We start from the raw sequence: 19,485 nt of genomic DNA on the forward strand, positions 1-19,485 counted from the left end.
ACCACCAGACATGGCCATTCTAGTCAGGGACAATCTTCACGGTCAGGGTTCAGTCAGGCAGGAAGACGGGGATCCAGTCACAGTGAGGCTAGTGACAGTGAAAGGCATTCAGAAGTCTCAGAGAGACACTCAGGGTCCACTCATGGGGAGGATAGATCTCAACATGGAGAATCAGGAGCCACAGTGAGGCGAAGGCAAGGAACTGCTCATGGGCAGTCAGGAGACACCACCAGACATGGCCACTCCAGTCAGGGACAATCTACACAGTCAGGGTCCAGTCAGGCAGGAAGACAGGGATCCAGTCACAGTGAGGCTAGCCACAGTGAAAGGCATTCAGAAGTCTCAGAGAGACACTCAGGATCCACTCATGGGGAGGATGGGTCCCCACATAGAGAGTCAGGAGCCACAGTGAGGAGAAGACAAGGAACTGTTCATGGGCAGTCAGGAGACATCACCAGACATGACCACTCTAGTCAGGGACAATCTTCACGGTCAGGGTCCAGTCAGACAGGAAGACAGGGATACAGGCACAGTGAGGCTAGCGGCAGTGAAAGCCATTCAGAAGCCTCAGAGAGACACTCAGGATCCACTCATGGGAAGGATGGATCTCAACATGGAGAATCAGGAGCCACAGTGAGGCGAAGGCAAGGAACTGCTCATGGGCAGTCAGGAGACATCACCAGACATGACCATTCTAGTCAGGGGCAATCTACACAGTCAGGGTCCAGTCAGGCAGGAAGACGGGGATCCAGTCACAGTGAGGCTAGCGACAGTGAAAGCCATTCAGAAGTCTCAGAGAGACACTCAGGGTCCACTCATGGGCAGGCTGGGTCCCCACAAAGAGAGTCAGGAGCCACAGTGAGGAGAAGACAAGGAACTGCTCATGGAGAGTCAGGAGACACCACCAGACATGGCCACGCTAGTCCGGGGCAATCTACACGGTCAGGGTCCAGTCAGACGGGAAGACAGGGATACAGGCACAGTGAGGCTAGCGACAGTGAAAGCCATTCAGAAACCTCTTATCAACACTCAGGATCCACTCATGGGCAGGCTGGATCTCAACATAGAGAGTCAGGAGCCACAGTGAGAGGGAGACACAGAACCGCTCAGGGACAGTCAGGAGACACCACCAGACATGTGCACTCTGGTCAGGGACAATCCACATGGTCAAACAAAGAGTCCAGACACACTCATGCCCATTTTGGTAAAAGTCATTCTACATCACAGAGTAGTGGCAGACAAAGACATAGCTCAGATCAAGCCTGGAGACATGGCAGTTATGGGAGTGCCGATTATGACTATGGGCAATCTGGTTATGGACCTTGTGGTGGTAGCAGAACAAGCAGTCGTAATTCTAGTCCTTTTAGGTCAACAGACCAAGCTACAACTAAGCGAGCATCTAGTCATGGACCATCAGTTTCTAGTTTTGACTATATGGGATCAAAAGCAACTGACAAAATAGGAAGACAAGATTCAAGTCCTGGGCAATCAGAGATAAGTGATGAGCAGTCAATTTATTCCCATAATCACTCTGGATTTTGTACAACTAGAGGACAGGGATCTAGTCATAGACATTCAGTCACAACTCAGGAACAGTCAAGAGATATCCATGTTCAGTCTGGAAGGTTGGGGTCTACTCATAGCAGTCAGCTTAGTAACCACTCTGCATCTGACCATGGAAAACCCTTATCAGCCCACAGCCATTCAGATTCTAGTTCAACTAGAAGTCAAAGATCCCATAGTGATAGTAAGGGGTACTGGGGGGAAAAGATTCATAAACAATCAGAATTGAGGCATAGACAATCAGAGTTCAATACAATAGATGTACATGAATCCAGCCAGCAGCACTTAGGAGATTCATATTCTCATGAGCTGGTAAGATCCAGCACAAATTTAGCAGCACAGGGATCAAGTGATGGACAATCAGGACATATCCAGGGTCAGTCTGGATTCAGCACCAACGAAAGACAAGTATTTAATAGTGGTCAGTCAAGGGACAGCTATGGGCAGTCAAGTGGCAGTCACTCACTTGATAGCCAAGCCCCTTCAGGAATTGAAGAAAATAGTTTTAGGTATTTATCAAGCAATGTAACCACATGGAATGGGGAAAGGCAAAAGCAAGAGTCTGGATCAAGTCCATCAGATACCATGAGAAAATACAATCAGGATGTTGATGATAAGCAGACAAGAGACTCTGAGGTCAGAGGTTACCATGGAAGAGAGAGAACAGATTCAGGTTCCTTTTACTTAGATAGCAACACCCCACTCTATGAATATATCAAAGAACAAAGGTGCTATTACTTTGAATAATAATTTGAAACCAAAGGAAGACAAACTAACTCAAGATAAGAACTAATCCAAAGGAGAAATGAAACATACAACATAGAATTAAGATATTTAACATGATCCTTTCTTTTGGTAGCTGGGGTATATGTCTGATTTTCTATTTAACTGTAGTACTGTATTCTATTTCTTTTGTTTGGTACAAGGCTTTTTTGTAAGGCTTAATAATCATTGAGCTCTTAGAAAATAGTGGATGGAAGAAGTAAATTGCATTTGGGACATATTTAGAACTATATGACAAAGTGATTGGATGCTCTGGAATAAAGTGAGCATTTAAAAATAATTTTATATATTCCAAGTTGATTTAATTGATTGTTGATAAACCTATCCAAGAAGCTAAGAGATATGGTCTAGGAGCCAAAATTTCTCTAATAACATTGTAACATATTCTGTATCCTAAACAACAACAAAAAAATGTAGTAGTTTAAGATTTAGAATATTTGCATCTTTTGTACCACCACTGGAACACTGTACTGCTGTTTTTAAATTTATTGTGATGACCACCTGGATACAGGATCTGGAAAACTGTATTGCATAAAAATTGACAATAAACTTTTCATCAGCTTACATTTTGTCTTCTCTTTCATCCTCACAAAACCAAATACAGCCTTCTGCTATGGGCTCAGATGCATATCTCTCTTTTCTACTTTTGGACACCTAGATGACAGGAAAATATCTGGATACTATTCAAAGTCCAAAGAAGGCAAAACTCAATCACATTTATCTTTTCCTCAGTCTAATCACTGTCCAAAGCATTTATAAGAAGAAATGTCTTATATTGAGGAGTTGATCTCAGATACTTTAGTCAACTGTGATTATCAGAGCAATCATTATTAAACATAACCCCAAGTGGCTATTTCCTGAGACCATACAACCTCTGAAAATAATATTGATGAGTCACAGATTTTCTCTGTCGAAGATATTAATTGAAATATCCCTTAGCAAATGGAGGCTAATGGGGTCCTGTAATTTCTAGTCAAATAAAAAAAAATTATACTCCTCCGTAGCAAGAAAAATATGTGAGTTTATTATAAACAGAAAGAGACATAACAAGGAGTAGAAAAATATGTACAAAAAATAATACCTTGAGTAGAAAGTTTATTGCTATAAAATCAAAAGGCAAAGTTCACAATGTGAAAACTAGTACAGACTTTAAAGATCATCCCCATAATTTACAGATTAAAAGAAAAAAATCAAAGCAAAGCACATTTAATCTAACCAAAATGAGTGATAATTCCTTAAATTAGAATCTGATGTTCCATCATCTTCTCCCCGCCCCCCCACCAGAAACTCAAACTTCTTTTTCTCCACGTTCATCTTTGGATTTCAAACTAAAGTACAATTCATCAATGGTATTCAAGATTGCAAGCCACTATTAGAGAAAGAAATTATATGAAAGACCAAAAGAATAGTCTCATTCCTCTGATTAGACTTAGAACATATTCTATCCAGCTTTTAACATTTTAAGAACTATCCAAATTTTAAGTCATGCTTGTCATAAATAGAACACTAGTCATATTATTTTATTAGTGGAAGAAAATAAAATTATTGTTATACTAGTAGTGACACACATACAAATAACTGGGTATATGTAAGAGTTGGACCATAAAGAAAGCTGAGCACCAAAGAATTTATGCTTTTGAACTGTGGTGTTGAAGAAGACACTTGAAAGTCCCTTGGACAGCAAGGAGATCCAACCAGTCCATCTGAAAGGAAATCAGTCCTGAATATTCATTGAAAGGACTGATGCTGAAGCTGAAACTCCAATCCTTTGGCTACCTGATGTGAAGAACTGACTCAATGGAAAAGACCCTGATGCTAGGAAAGATTGAAGGCAGGAGGAGGGGACAACAGAGGATGAGATGGTTGGATGGCATCACTGACTCAATGAACAAGAGTTTGAGCAAGCTCTGGGAGTTGGTGATGGACAGGGAAGCCTGGCGTGCTGTGGTCCATGGGGTTACAAAGAGTCAGACATGACTGAGACACTGAACTGAACTGAACTGAACTGATATGGTAGTTAACTCTAAATGGTAAACAATTTATATCTATATATCCATCATTTATATGCTTTATATGTATATATATGCAAATTTATATCCATCATTATATATGCTTTATATATAATTATAATTCCATTATTTTTCATCATTGAATAAATGCTAATTACCAAAGAATCATTAGAAATTTAAATATCATGTTTAATCTCACCCAAACAAAATCTATTGTAGGTTAAGTAAATGAGACTCAAAGAGATTAACTTGCCCCTATTGTGCAGATAATTAGAAGCACTGCTATGATCAAGGTATAGGTTTCTGATTCTTAAACCAAAGTACTTTCCATTCTTCCAGGGCTCTGCACTCCATTCATTCATAATTTCCCCACTCTTTAATCTCTAAATATGAAATTTAGAAGTGTATAAAACTTTACCAGTTCCTTGAATCAATGTTAATTTGCCTTTACTCTGTGAGTGTATATTTATCAGTGATACCCATAATTCCTTGACCAAATTCATCTGAAGTATAAATATAATGAAAAAAATTATATTCCAGACTGTTAAGACCATCAATGATTTGCTTTAGTCAAATTGAAGGCAATTACCCATTATAAATTACACCAAAAGTATTCTAAAATAATTCAAAAAGAATTACATATTCCCCTTCTAAGATGAAAGGTAAAAGTGAGACAGCAAGTATGCTCTACAAGGTAAAAGGTTAGAAACTGGAGTGCATACATATGGAACCTTTGTGAAGAGTTGAATTAGATGCAATTCTGTTGAGAAACGAGTCATATGGTGTGTAAAATCAGAGATTTTCCCTCTACTATGACCTGCGTATCAGTATTCTATGGATAAAACATTTCTGTGCCAAAGGATACTAAATGAAGTCAAAGCATTCTTCAAAGCATGTCTGTACTGTCATGGAGGAGCATGAGGCATTGAGGAGAAACTCTCAGTGGCCAAATTAGAAGCACCAAAGAAAAAAATTCTTCTTTCCTTAAACTTTCTAGATAAAGATGATATTTAGATATGGGACACTGAAGATCAGTTTAAACTGAACATACTGCACGCACTGGTTGTTTTGCTGGAGTGTAAGTCATAGTCTGGGGTTTCCTTGGTGGCTTAGATGGTAAAGAATCTGCCTGCAATGCAGGAGGCCTGGGTTCAATCCCTGGGTCAGGAAAATCCCCTGGAGGAGGGAATGCCAACCTAGTCCAGTATTCTTACCTGGAGCCTTCCATGGACAGAGGAGCCTTGCAGGCTACAGTCCATGGGATCAAAAACAGTCAGACATGACTGAGCCACTAACACTACTACTACTGCTAAGTCATAGTCCTCTGTGTTATGAGAGATTTCTGTGTTTTGAGTCATGAGATAACCAGAAAGGACCTTTTAAAATAATACTACATGTAGTTTATTTTTATGTATGGTGTTAAAGAATGTTTTAATTTCATTCTTTTACATATAGCTGTCCAGTTTTCCCAGCACCATTTATCTGCATTGTATTGTCTTGCCTCCTTTGTCAAAATCCCCAGTGGCTCCCCAGATTGCACAGATCTGTGTGCAATGCAAGAGACTAGCAGGAGATATGAGATTGATTCCTGGGCCAGGAAGATCCCCTGGAGTAGGAAATGGTGACCCAGTCCAGTATTTTTGCCTGGTAAATACCATGGACAGAGGAGCCTAGTGGGCTGCAGTCCATGGGGTCACAAAGAGTCAGACAACGTGACTCAACAACAACCTTTGTCATAGATTAACCAATCATACGTGTGTGGGTTTACTTCTGGGCCTTCTATCCTGCTCCATTAATCTATATTTGTCTTCTGTGCTAGTACCATACTGTTTTGATGATTATAGTCTTATAGTATAGTTTGAAGTCAGGGAGCCTGATTCCTCCAGCTTCATTTCTCTTTCTCAAGATTGCTTTGGCCATTCAGGGTCTTTTGTGCCTCCACACAAATTTAAATTTTTTTGTTCTAGTTCTGTGAAAAACTGGTGATTTGACAGGGATTTCATTGAATCTGTAGATTGCCTTGGGTGGCATAATCATTTTGACAAAATTGAGTCTTCCAATCCAAGAACATGGATTAAACATCCAAATATAATACCAAATATTGTAAAACTCTTAGAGGAAAACATAGGAAGAATATTCTTTCACATAAATCATAGCAATATATTTTTTGACCCATCTCCTAAAGTAATGGAAACAAAACCAAAAATAAACAAATGGGATATAATGAAACAAAGGCTTTTGCACACCAAAGGAAACCATAAATAAAATAAAAAGACAACCCACAGAACGGGAGAAAATATTTACAAGAAATGCAACTAACAAGGGATTAATCTCCAAAATTTACAAACAATGCATGCATCTCAATATTAAAAAAAAAAACAATCCAATCAAAAATGGGTGGAAGACCTTTATGGGCATTTCTCCAAAGAACATATACAGATGGCTACAAGGCACATAAAAAGATGCTCAGCAGCAGTAACTTTTAGAGAAACTCAAATCAAAACTATAATGAGATATCACGTCACACCAGTCAGAATGACCATCATAAAAAGTCTATAAACAATAAATACTAGAGAGGGTGTGGAGAAAAGGGGGTCCTCCTATACTGTTGGCAGGAATGTAAATTGATATAGCCACTATGGAGAAGAGTATGGAGGGTACTTAAGAAACTAAAAATAGAACCACCATACGATCCAGCAATCCCACTCCTGGGCATATATCCAGAGAAAACTATGGTTTGAAAGGACACATGCACCACAACGTTCATTGCAGGGCTATTTACAATAACCAAGATGTAGAAGCAACTTAAATATCCATTGCCCAATGAATGGATGGATAAAGAAGATGTGGTATATACAATGGACTATTACTCAGCCATGTAAAAAAATGAAATAATAGCATCTGCAGCAACTGGATGGACTTAGAGATTATCATACTGTTAAATAAGCTAAACAGAGAAAAACAAAATATTATACAATATTACCTATATGTGGAATCTAAAAAGAAACAGATAAATTTGTTTACAAAACAGAAACAGACTCACAGACTTTAGAAAGCAAACTTGTGGTTACCAAAGGAAAAAAGTAGGGGGAGAGAAAAATTGGGAGTTTGGGATTGACTTACCCACACTACTATATTTAAAATAGATAATCAACAAATACCTACTGTATAGCACAAGGAACTCTACTCAATATACTGCAATAACCAAAATGGGAAAATAATTTGAAAAAGAATGTATATATGTATATGCATAACTGAATCACTTTGCTGTATACCTGAAACTAATGCAACTTTGTAAATCAACTATAATCCAATATAAAATAAAAATAAATAAAAATACTACATGCAATCAAAGGTGAGTATACAAGCTGGTGGGCAATGAGAAAAAGGAAGTAGAACAAGAAAAGGATCAGGACTGAAGCAATGTTGGATTTGACTGGAAATGAATCCAGCCAATAAACAGAGGTCAGCTTCTTCTCTAATAAACCATTTGGCACAATTAAAAGGCCACTAACCCAGACTCTTAAACCTATTCTAAGCAACATTTTACCAGCTTTGGGGAGTATATTAAGCCAAAGTGAGACAAGTTCTACTTACTAAATACATAGAGGTACCAGTAGACATTTATAAATACTCTCTTTGTATTATGAAGCTATTTGGCACAAGGAAGTATAGAATTTGCAAGGCATTTGTTCATTTTTAAAAAATTATTTAGATACATTAAATTTTCTCTTATATTACCTATTTTGTTCATTTTTCCATGATGATCACTGATGAAAATCTTATGATTTCCTAATGACTACAATAAAGTAATTAGAAAAAAGATGAAATGGAGAATCACTCTGTTTCCAAACACTTAGATGTGTTTTTGGCTTTACCAACTTTTTCTAGGATTAAAGTTTCAAAGGTTTACTGGTCTTCAATCCTTCATTAGAACATAGACATGAAGGGTAAGTGAAGCAGTTTCCCATAGTGAGGCTATTAGAGAAGAGGAAATATAGAGAGAATCTGAAATATACAGGTAAGATGATCTGCTGAAGAGGTTGAGGGGACAGGACTTAAAAACTCACTAACTTAGATTCCAGTATAGGTAAATTAGCCCCCTCTAATGATCCAGCTTAGAGTCATTACTTAATTCCACTAGGGCTGAGAGTCAAAAAACTGAGTTCCAGTCTACTTCTATTATGTGAGTTAATACAAATCAAGCAATATTTGTGTTATTTATTCCACTTGGGTTAAAAAAAGAAAATTAAAATGTATTGAATGCCTACTTACGGTGCTTCAGATACTTTCCCTACAATTACCTTGCAAATTAAAAGTGCACCATACTTTACAGACAAAAATGAGGCTCAGAGAAATTTTTAAAAACGTACTCAAATCCACATAGTTGGTATACTACTAAGCAGCAAAATCAAGACCCCACTCACTCAAAAGCCTGGTGTCTTCCACTGTCTCAGGTTACCCAACACAGAATTCTAACACCCAGAGAACATTCATCAAATGTTGCTTTCCCTTACTTTTTTTGCTCTAAAAGTTAGCTCATGTCTCTTCTTTTAGATAGATAGGTTGAAGATAGATAGATAGATTTTTAATTTTTTATTAATAAATATTAAAGCCTTTGCCATGCCTTACAAAGCAGTATCTTTCCCTTTTGTCAAGAGGGTTTTAATAAGACAGTAATTCAACTCCTCTTCTTCTTCAAATTCTCAAGATGAACTTTGTCAACTCTGATGTTTTTGTTGAATTGCTGGGCTAGCTAGGTGTCTTAAAACCCAATCAACCAATACACAAACAAAATCACATCTCATTCACACTAATTTATTCCAAGTAGCATTTAAAATACATTTGAGAAATTATTTCCGACCAGTACAATTTCAGAGGCTGGACAAGGCTTATGTTGCCTCCCAAAGCATACCACATAAGCCCTAGATTTGAATATTTGGAGGAGTAGGGAAATACCCAACAGCCTTTGTTTTCTAGTAATAATACTCTCTAGTTCCTATTGCTTTTTTTCTTCCAAATCTTTGCCTCACTCTTCTATTCTAATAGTTTTCTTGGCAAGTTTTGTCAGACTCAGCTAGCCAAGCCTGGAAGAATAAATGCTTTGTCTAGCTCCACCTATGTGTGATGAAATACATTTCTACACCTCTCCAACAAGTAATCCAAGAATGTAGGATAGGCTGATGAGCAATCCCTCTCTGATCAGTTCGATGAAACAATCCAGATGATCCAGATAATGTAGGTGTTGTCAATGCAGAATTACCATCATTCATTCACTCATTATTTCATTGGAGGGAAGTGCATAACTTCTTGGTTGACAGATGCTATATTTCGCATTGAAGTTACAAATATCAGAAAGACACTGTCTCTGTCCTTTAGGAGTTTACATATTCATCAGGGAGACCAACATATGAGAAAGCAACAGATGAATACTGTGGCAAATGCTGTAATAGATATGATGAATGGACTGTGTTTACAACGAAGCGATTGACTGATTTTAACTTTGATTAAAAGTGAAGAAACAAGATTCAAAGAAATCTTAAGAGAAGAATTTGCAATAAGTCTCTAGAAGTAGCCAGGAGTTACCCAGGTTCATTTGGTGAGATTACCCCAGGAATATATATTTTTAGGTCTTAAAGTAAGAAAGATCATGGTGAGCTAAAGGAATTCAAAAATAATTCAGTATAGGTAAGACACAGTCACAGAAAATTAACCATACTGATCACATCGACCACAGCCTTGTATAACTCAATGAAACTATGAGCCATGTTATGTAGGGTCACTCAAGACGGATGGGTGATGGTGAAGAGTTCTGACAAAATGTGGTCCACTGCAGAACAGAATGGCAAACCACTTCAGTATTCTTGCCTTGAGAACCCCATGAACAGTATGAAAAGGCAAAAAGACAGGACACTGAAAGATGAAATCCTCAGGTTGGTAGGTGCCCAATATGATACTGGAGATCTGTGGAGAAATAACTCCAGAAACAATGAAGAGATGGAGCCAAAGCAAAAACAATGCCCAATTGTGGATGGGACTGCTGATAGAAGTAAAATCTGATGCTGTAAAGAACAATATTGCATAGGACCCTGGAGTGTTAGGTCCATGAATCAAGGTAAATTGGAAGTGGTCAAACAGGAGATGGCAAGAGTGAACATCAGCATTTTAGGAATTAGTGAAGTGGATTGGAATGGACTGGAATGGGAAAATTTAATTCAGATGACCATTATATCTACTACAGTGGGCAAAAATCCCTTAGAGGAAATGGAGTAGCCCTCACAGTCAACAAAAGAGTCTGAAATGCACTACTTGGGTGCAATCTCAAAAACAACATTCAATATCATGGTAATCTAAGTCTATGCCCAAACCACTCATGCTGAAGCTGAAGTTGAATGGTTCTATGAGGACCTACAAGACCTTCTAGAAGTAACACCAAAAAAAAAAAAAAAGATGTCCTTTTCATCATAGGGGATGGGAATGCAAAAGTAGGAAGTCAAGAGATACCCTGAGTAAGAGACAAGTTTGGCCTTGGAGCACAAAATGAAGCAGGGCAAAGGCTAACAGGGTTTTGCCAAGAGAACGCACTGGTCATAGCAAGCACCTTCTTCCAACAACACAAGAGAAGACTCTACACATGGACATCACCAGATAGTCAACAACAAAATCAGAATGATTACATTCTTTGCAGCCAAAGATGGAGAAGCTCTATAGGTCAGCAAAAACAAGACCAGGAGCTGACTGTGCTCAGATCATGAACTCCTTATTGCCAAATTCAGACTTAAATTAAAGGAAGTAGGGAAAACCACTAGACCATTCAGGTATGACCTAAATTAAATCCCTTATGATTATACAGTGGAAGTGAGAAATAGATTTAAGGGCCTAGATCTGATAGATAGAGTGCCTGATGAACTATGGCCAGAGGTTCATGACATTGTATGGAAGGCAGTGGTCAAGACCATTCCCAAGAAAAAGAAAGGCAAAAGGGTTGTCTGAGGAGGCCTTACAAATAGCTGAGAAAAGAAGTGAAACTAAAGGCAAAGGAGAAAAAGAAAGATATACCCATCTGAATGCAGACTTCTGAAGAATAGCTAGGAGTGATAAGAAAGGCTTCCTCAGTGATCATTGAAAAGAAACAGAGAAAAACAACAGAATGGGGAAGACTAGAGATCGCTTCAAGAAAATTAGAGATATCAAGGGAATATTTCATGCAAAGATGGGCACAATAAAGGACAGAAATGTTATGGACCTAAAAGAAGCAGAAGATATTCAGAAAAGGTGGCAAGAATACACAGAAGAACTATACAAAAAAGATCTTAATGACCCAGATAACCACGATGGTGTGATCACTCACCTAGAGTCAGATATCCTGGAGCTTGAACTCAAGTGAGCCTTAGGAAGCATCACTACAAACAAAACTAGTGGAGGTGATGGAATTCCAGCTGAGATATTTCAGATCCTAAAAGATGCTGCTGTTAAAGTGGTGCGCTCAATATGGCAGCAAATTTGGAAAACTCAGCAGTGGCCACAGGACTAGTAAAGGTCAGTTTTCACTCCAATCCCAAAGAAAGGCACTGCCAAAGAATGTTCAAACTACCGCACGATTGCACTCATCTCACACATTAGAAAAGTAATGCTCAAAATTCTCCAAGTGAGGCTTCAACAGCACATGAACCCAGAGCTTCCAGCTGTTTAAGCTGGATTTAGAAAAGGCAGAGGAATCAGAGAACAAATTTTCAATATCAGTTAGATAATAGAAAAAGCAAGAGAGTTCCAGCAAAGCATCTACTACTGCTTTATTGACTATGCCAAAGCCTTTGACTGTGTAGATCACAGCAAACTGTAGAAAATTCTTCAAGAGATGGAAATACCAGACCACCTTACCTGCCTCCTGAGAAACCTGTATGTAGGTCAAGAAGCAACAGTTGGAACTGGACATGGGACAACAGACTCGTACCAAATTGGAAAGGAGTACATCAGGGCTGTATATTGTCACCCTGTTCATTTAATTTATATGCAGAATACATCATGAGAAATGCCCGGCTGGATGAAGCATGAGCTGGAATCAAGATTGCCAGGAGAAACATCAATAATCTCAGATATGCAGATAACACCACCCTTATAACAGAAAGCAAAGAGAAACTGAAAAGCCTCTTGATGAAAGTGAAAGAGGAGAGTGAAAAAGCCAGCTTACAACTCAACTTGCAAACAACTAAGATCACGGCATCCAGTCCCATCATATCATGGCAAATAGATGGGGAAACAATGGAAGCAGTGTCAGACTTTATTTTGGGGGTTCCAAAATCACTGCAGATGGTGACTGCAGCCATGAAATTAAAAGATGCTTGCTCCTTGGAAGAAAAGCTATGACCAACCTAGATAGCATATGAAAAAGCAGAGACATTACTTTGCCAACAAAAGTCCATCTAGCCAAAGCTATGGTTTTTCTAGTGGTCAGGTATGGATGTGGGAGTTGGACTATAAAGAAATCTGAGTGCCAAAGAATTAATGCTTTTGAACTATGGTGTTGGAGAAGAGTCTTGAGAGTCCCTTGGACTGCAAGGAGATCAAACCAGTCAATCCTAAAGGAAATCAGTCCTGAATATTCATTGGAAGGACTGATGCTGAAACTGAGTATCCAATCCTTTGGACACCTGATGTGAAGAGCTGAATCATTGCAAAAGACGCTGATGCTGGGAAAGATTGAAGGAAGGAGGAGAAGGGGATGACAGAGGACGAGATGGTGGGATGGCATCACTGACTCAATGAACATGAGTCTGAGCAAACTCCGGGAGTTGGTGATGGACAGGGAAGCCTGGCATGCTGCAGTCTATGGGGCTGCAAAGAGTTGGACACGACTGAGTGACTGAACTGAACTGATAGGTAAGACACAGGCTGTGGGCTTCTCAGGTGGTGCTAGTGGTAAAGAATCAGTCTGTCAATGCAGGAGACATAGGAGAGGCAAGTTCGATCCCTAGGTCAACAAGATCCCCTGAAGGAGGGGATGACAACCCACTCCATTATTCTCACCTGGAGGTGGGCAGAGGAGCCTGGCAGGCTACAGTCCATAGCATCGCAAAGAGCTGGACATGACTGAAGCGACTTAGCATGCATGCACACACAGGACACAGGTTGTATGTGGCAGCATAATAAGTAATAATGTCAGAACAACAGGCCGAGGTAGAATCACAATGAACCTAATAAGTCTTGCTGAGAACGTTAGTCTTTATAAGCAATGAAAAACCATCAAAGCACTTTTATAAAATCAGCTGATCATATATTCATTTCAGAATGGTTTTTTTCTTCTTTTCATGGCAGAGGGGAAAGAATGTAGGTGTGAAGAGCAATCCAGCAACTACTACGGTAATCTGGATAAAAGATGACAGAGGTGATCTGGAGTACATAAAAGGGGCTGGATGCAGAACATATTTCTGAGATTTGTGGTTAGATGGTATACAGTGACTGAGATGAAGGTATCTAAGATGACTTGCTAGATTTCTGGCTTGAGTCATAGAACTTTGTAGAAAAGGGGGGAAATGAGGCTTTCATGAGAGAGTATAAACTTTGTTGATATTTTCTTTTGTTTCAGGTCATTGGTCATATACAGAAATGTAGAAGTTCAAAAGTGATCAACAGGCTATACCGAGTCTACCAGCATATCACCAGTTCATAGTCTTTAAAATATGGGGCTTCCCTGGTGGTCCAGTGGTTAAGAATCTACCTGCTAATGCCGGGGACATGGGTTCAATCCCTGGTCCAGGAAGATTCCACATGCTGTGGGGCAACTAAGTTTGTACACCACAACTAGTGAAGCCCAATCGCCTACAGCCCATGTTCCACAACAAAAAAACCACTGCAATGAGAAGTACCACAGCTAGAAAGTAGCCCCTGCTAGCACAACTAGAGAAAGACCATGCACAGCAACAAAGACTTAGCACAGCTAAAAATAAATCAATCAATCTTAAAAACAATAAAAATAAAATCAATGGCGCTAGTGGTAAAGAATCTGCCTGCCAGTGCAGGAGACATAAGAGACTCAGGTTTAATCCCTGGGTCAGGAAGATCCCCTGGAGGAGGACATGGCAACCCACTCTAGTATTCTTTCCTGGAAAATCCTGGCGGGCTACAGTCCATGGAGTCAAAAAGAGTCAGACATGACTAAAGTGACTTAGCACACACATGCACATATAGAAACTGGGACATGACACAAAAAAAAAAAAAAAAAAAAAAAAAAAGTCCCTGGTTTTCTGTTTTCTAAGCCAAATAGTCAGTCTGGGCCAATATTTTCCTCAACAGTCAGCCAAATCTGAGTAGCTGTGATCTCATTGCACTGGACATGCACAAGCCAGTTTGTGAATCTCTCTCTCCTACACTGAAGTCAGCTTTGAGCTTTATATGGATTATTTCATTTAATAATCATACTAACTTCAAAATTTTTTGGCTGATAAAACTTGTTAACTGTGTTTGTCTTTGTGTTTGTTTGATGAGAGGAAAGAGAAAAAGAAAAGTGTAAAATTCTCAGTATTTACCTTTAACATAATTTCACAACTGAAGAGGACACTGAAGATTAACCTAAATCCGTGGTTATAAAAGTTTCTATGTTGTTATTTTTGTTGCTCCGTAACCATTTAAGCATCTCTCTCTGAAATGCCCTCCCATCAAAAACAGCATATACTTATCTACACACAAATTTTTTCCTATAATTTAAAGGACTTTGCAGACCCATTGAAGTTTGTGCATAGATATTGACATATTTGACTACTCTATTGAGACTAGTCAAAAAGCTAGGCTCTCGTGTTAACTTCTCCTTTAACTTTGATCTATACCAATACAAATCCATTTTCCTTTGGTTCTGTTTCTGAAAGACAACAGAATATGGCAGAAAAAGAACCTCCTGCCTTCTGAGAAACCTGTATATAAGGTCAAGAAGGAATAGTTAAAAGCAAGTATGGAACAACAGACTGGTTCAAAATTGGAAAAGGAGTACGTCAAGGCTGTATATTTCCACCCTGCTTATTTAACTTATATGTAGAGTACATCATGAGAAACGCTGAGCTGGATGAAGCACCGCTGGAATCAAGACTTCCAAGAGAAATATTGATAACCTCAGATATGCAGGTGATACCACCCTTAAGGCAGAAAGCAAAGAAGAACTAAAGAGCTTCCTGATGAGGGTGAAAGAGGAGAGTGAAAAAGTCAGCTTAAAATTCAACATTCAAAAAACTAAGATCAAGGCATCTGGTTCCATCACTTAATGGTAAATAGATGAGGAAACAGTGGAAACAGTGACAGATTTTATTTTCTTGGGCTCCAAAATCACTGTGTGTGGTGACTGAAGCCATGAAACTAAAAGACACTTGCTCCTTGGAAGAAAAGCTATGATCAACCTAGACAGCATATTAAAAAGCAGAGACATTACTTTGCCAACAAAAGTCCATCTAGTCAAAACTATGGTTTTTCCAGTAGTCATGTATGGATATGAGAGTTGGACCATAAAGAAAACTGAGCACTGAAGAATTAATGTTTTTGAACTGTGGAGTTGAAGAAGACTCTTGTGTGTCCCTTGGACGGCAAGGAGATCCAGCCAGTCCATCCTAAAGGGAATCAGTCCTGAATATTCATTGGAAGGACTGATGCTGAAGCTGAAGCTTCAATACTTTGGCCACCTGATATGAAGAGCTGACTCATTAGAAAAGACCCTGATGCTGGGAAAGGTTGAAGGTAGATGAGAAGGGGATGACAGAGGACAAGATGGTTAGATGTCATCACCAACTCAATGGACATGAGTTTAAGCAAGCTCCGGGAGATGGTGAAGGACAGGGAAGATTGGCATGGTGGAGTCCATGGGTCACAAAGAGTCAGACACAACTGAGCAACTGAACAACAGCAAATAAACATGTAAGCCTACTAGGACAATGAGTCATCTACTACTATAAATAAATAAAACTTATGCCAAAATTATCCTTGCCTCTATTAATCATATGAATAAAAATGACTGTGCACATTGTTATCAGTTCATACAATGCATTCTTTCAACAAAGACATACCAGAGTAATTGAAAGTATTTTTTTAATTTTCATTATGAAGTAGTACATGAATATATTTTTCATTTTAAAATTAGAATATTTGTAGATAAAGCTATAGTCCTTTCTGATCATCATCCCAAATTCAAAACCTTTCCTCCTACCCAAGAGATAACCACTGGGAAGCTGAGCTTTATTCCTTCTAGACAAATTACAGATACTTTTATATACATAAACTGGTACACAGAGAAAATTTGCTTATATTTATTTTTATGTAAAAGATGTCATCTTGCACTTATTTTTCTCATTACACATTCTTCACTGAATAATGTTTGGAGATGTTGATTTATATAAATCTAGTTCATTCTTTTTGCTATAGAATTTGGCTTCCCTGGTGGCTCAGATGGTAAAGCATCTGCCCACAATGAGGGAGACCTGGGTTCGATCCCTGGGTTGGGAAGATCTCCTGGAGAAGGAAATGGCAACCCACTCCAGTACTCTTGCCTGGAGAATCCCATGGACGGAGGAGCCTGGTAGGCTACAGTCCATGGGGTTGCAAAGAATCGGACAGGACTGAGTGACTTCACTTCACTTCTTCTTCTGTGATATAGATACACTGAATTTTATTTAGCCACTCATCTATTGGTGGGTATTTACGTTGCTTTCAGTCTTTCAGTATTGTAAACAATACTGCGATTAGTATCTTTCACTTGTCTTCTTGTTCACATATGTTTCTCTAGGGTGGATACCTAGAATGGAATTACTGGCAGATAAGTTGTGTGCAATTTTAAATTTAACAGATATTCCCAAAGTATCCTCAAAAGTAATTGTATCAAATTACCCTCCTATCATTAGTATATGAAAGTTCCCTTCCCCCAACACTGGGCCAAAAGTTAATATTACCAACTTTAGAAGTTTTGTTAATCTTACAGGTAAATAACAGCATCTATCATCATATTAATTTGTATCTTCCTGAATGCCAGCAAGTTAAATGTTTTGTCTAAATTGTATTGCTTTGTTGGGTTTTCTTTTATTTTTCTTTCTTTTTTTTCCTTTTTTGCCCTTACCATCCAATCTTGAGTATAAATAAGGGAAGCAAGTCGTTCCAAACACAGGGTAGTACTGAACAGTTACTATTCACTTCATTTGAGCATAGATGAACATTTTTTTAAAACTTTTTTATTTTTGACCCCCTTCATCCATTTCTCCCACCCACATCCCAACTGCCTCCACCTCTGGGAAACACCAATATGTTCTTTGAATCTGTGAGCTTGTTTTGTGCCTGTGTGTATTGTTGTTGATGATGATGATGATGGTTTAGATATGACATATAAGAGAAACCATACTGTATTTGTCCACTCCAGTATTCTTGCCTAGAAAATCCCATAGACAGAGGAGCCTGGGAGGCTACAGTCCATGGGGTCACAAAGACTCAGACATGACTGAGCACACATCTGACATTGCACTTAGCACAATGCCCTCAAAGTCCATCCATGTTGCCATAAGTGTCATTTTCTTTTTTTTTTCCTGAAAATATTACATTGTGTGTGTATACATATATATTTATATATGTACACACACACACACATATATATATATATATATCACAATTTCTTTATTCATTAATTCATCTATTGCTAAGGTTGTTTCCATATCTTGAGTATTGTGATTAGTGCTGCAATTACATATATCTTTCCAAGTTAAGTGTTTTTGGTTTCTTTCTTCTGGTTTACTCAGAAGTGGAATTGCAGGATCACACGGTAGTACTATTCTTAAGTTTTTAAGAAACTTCCATACTGTTTTCCATAGTAGCTGCACCAATTTATATTCCCAACAACAATGGACAAGGGTTCCCTTTTCTTCACATCCTTGGCAACAATTGTCATTCCTTGTGTTTTTGAAAATAGCCATTCTAAAAGGTGAGGTGACATCTTGTCGTGGTTTTTATTTGCATTTTCCTGATCATTAATAATGTTGAGAATCTCTTCATGTACCTGCTGGCCATCTGTATACCTTTTCTGGAAAAATGTTCAGATCTTTTGCACATCTTTTAACTGGATTCCCTTTTTTTGTTGTTGTTATTGAGTTGTATGAGTTTTTATATATATTTTGGAAATTAGCCCCTTCTCAGATAAATGATTTGCAATTATTTTCTACCATTCAGTAGGTTGCCTTTTTATTTTGTTGATGGTTTCTTTCACTGTGAAGAATCTTTTAGTGTTATGTAGTCCCACTTATATATTTTTTTGTTCATTTTGCTTTTAATGTAAGTGTCAAAAAACCATTGCCATGATCTGTGCTAAGGATCTTACTGCCTATGTTTTCTTCTAGGAGTTTTATGGTTTCAGTTTTTCTGTTCAAGTTTTTAATTCATTTTTAATTCATTTCTGTGTATTGTGTAAGATAGTGGTCAGGTATCATCCTGCTTGCATGGGACTGTTCAGTTTCCCCAAAACCCTGAATAAACTGTCCTTTCCCCCTTGTATATTCTTGGCTTCTTTGTCATAAATTAATTGACTGTATATACCTGGGTTATTTCTGAGCTTTCAATTCAGTTTCATTGATTTACATGTCTGTTTCTATGCCAATATGAGGCTGTTTTAATTACTAAAGCTTTCTAATATAGTTTGAATCATGGTTATCTCCAGCTTTGCTCTTCTTTCTTAAGATTGCTTTGGTTAATTCAGGGTCCTTTGTGGTTCTATACAAATTTTAGGATTTTTAGTTTTGTTTCTGTGACAAAATGCTATTGGAATTTTGATAGAGATTGCACTGAATCTAAACATTGTTTTGGGTAGTATGAACATTTTAATATTAATTCTTCCAATCCATGAGCATGGATTATCTTTCCATTTATTCACCTTCTTTAATTTCGTTCTTAATGTCTTATACTTCAGGATTTTTCTTGGTTAAATTTATTCCTAGATATTTTACTCTTTTTGATGAAATTGTAAATGGGATTTTCTTAATTTATCTTTCTGATAGTTCATTGTTAATGTATAGAAATACAAAAGACTTTTGTGGATTGATTTTGAATTCAGTTCAGTCGTGTCTGACTCTTTGCGACCCCATGAACCACAGTACACCAGGCCTCCCTGTCCATCACCAAC

General features: G+C 38.2%; 1 protein-coding gene across 1 annotated transcript in view; it reads left to right on the forward strand.

The window, feature by feature from the left end:
- LOC120855460 (filaggrin-2-like) overlaps positions 1-14,025 on the forward strand; it is an 18,193-nt gene extending 4,168 nt beyond the window's left edge. Inside the window, exon 4 of the mRNA XM_040229919.1 lies at positions 13,942-14,025. Within this exon, the coding sequence (XP_040085853.1) occupies positions 13,942-14,025 (84 nt within the window). The remainder of the gene's footprint in view (positions 1-13,941) is intronic.
- Positions 14,026-19,485: the final 5,460 nt, after the last annotated feature.

This window comes from Oryx dammah, unplaced genomic scaffold, assembly GCF_014754425.2.
Source record: "Oryx dammah isolate SB20612 unplaced genomic scaffold, SCBI_Odam_1.1 HiC_scaffold_28, whole genome shotgun sequence".
NCBI classification, from domain to species: domain Eukaryota; kingdom Metazoa; phylum Chordata; class Mammalia; order Artiodactyla; family Bovidae; genus Oryx; species Oryx dammah.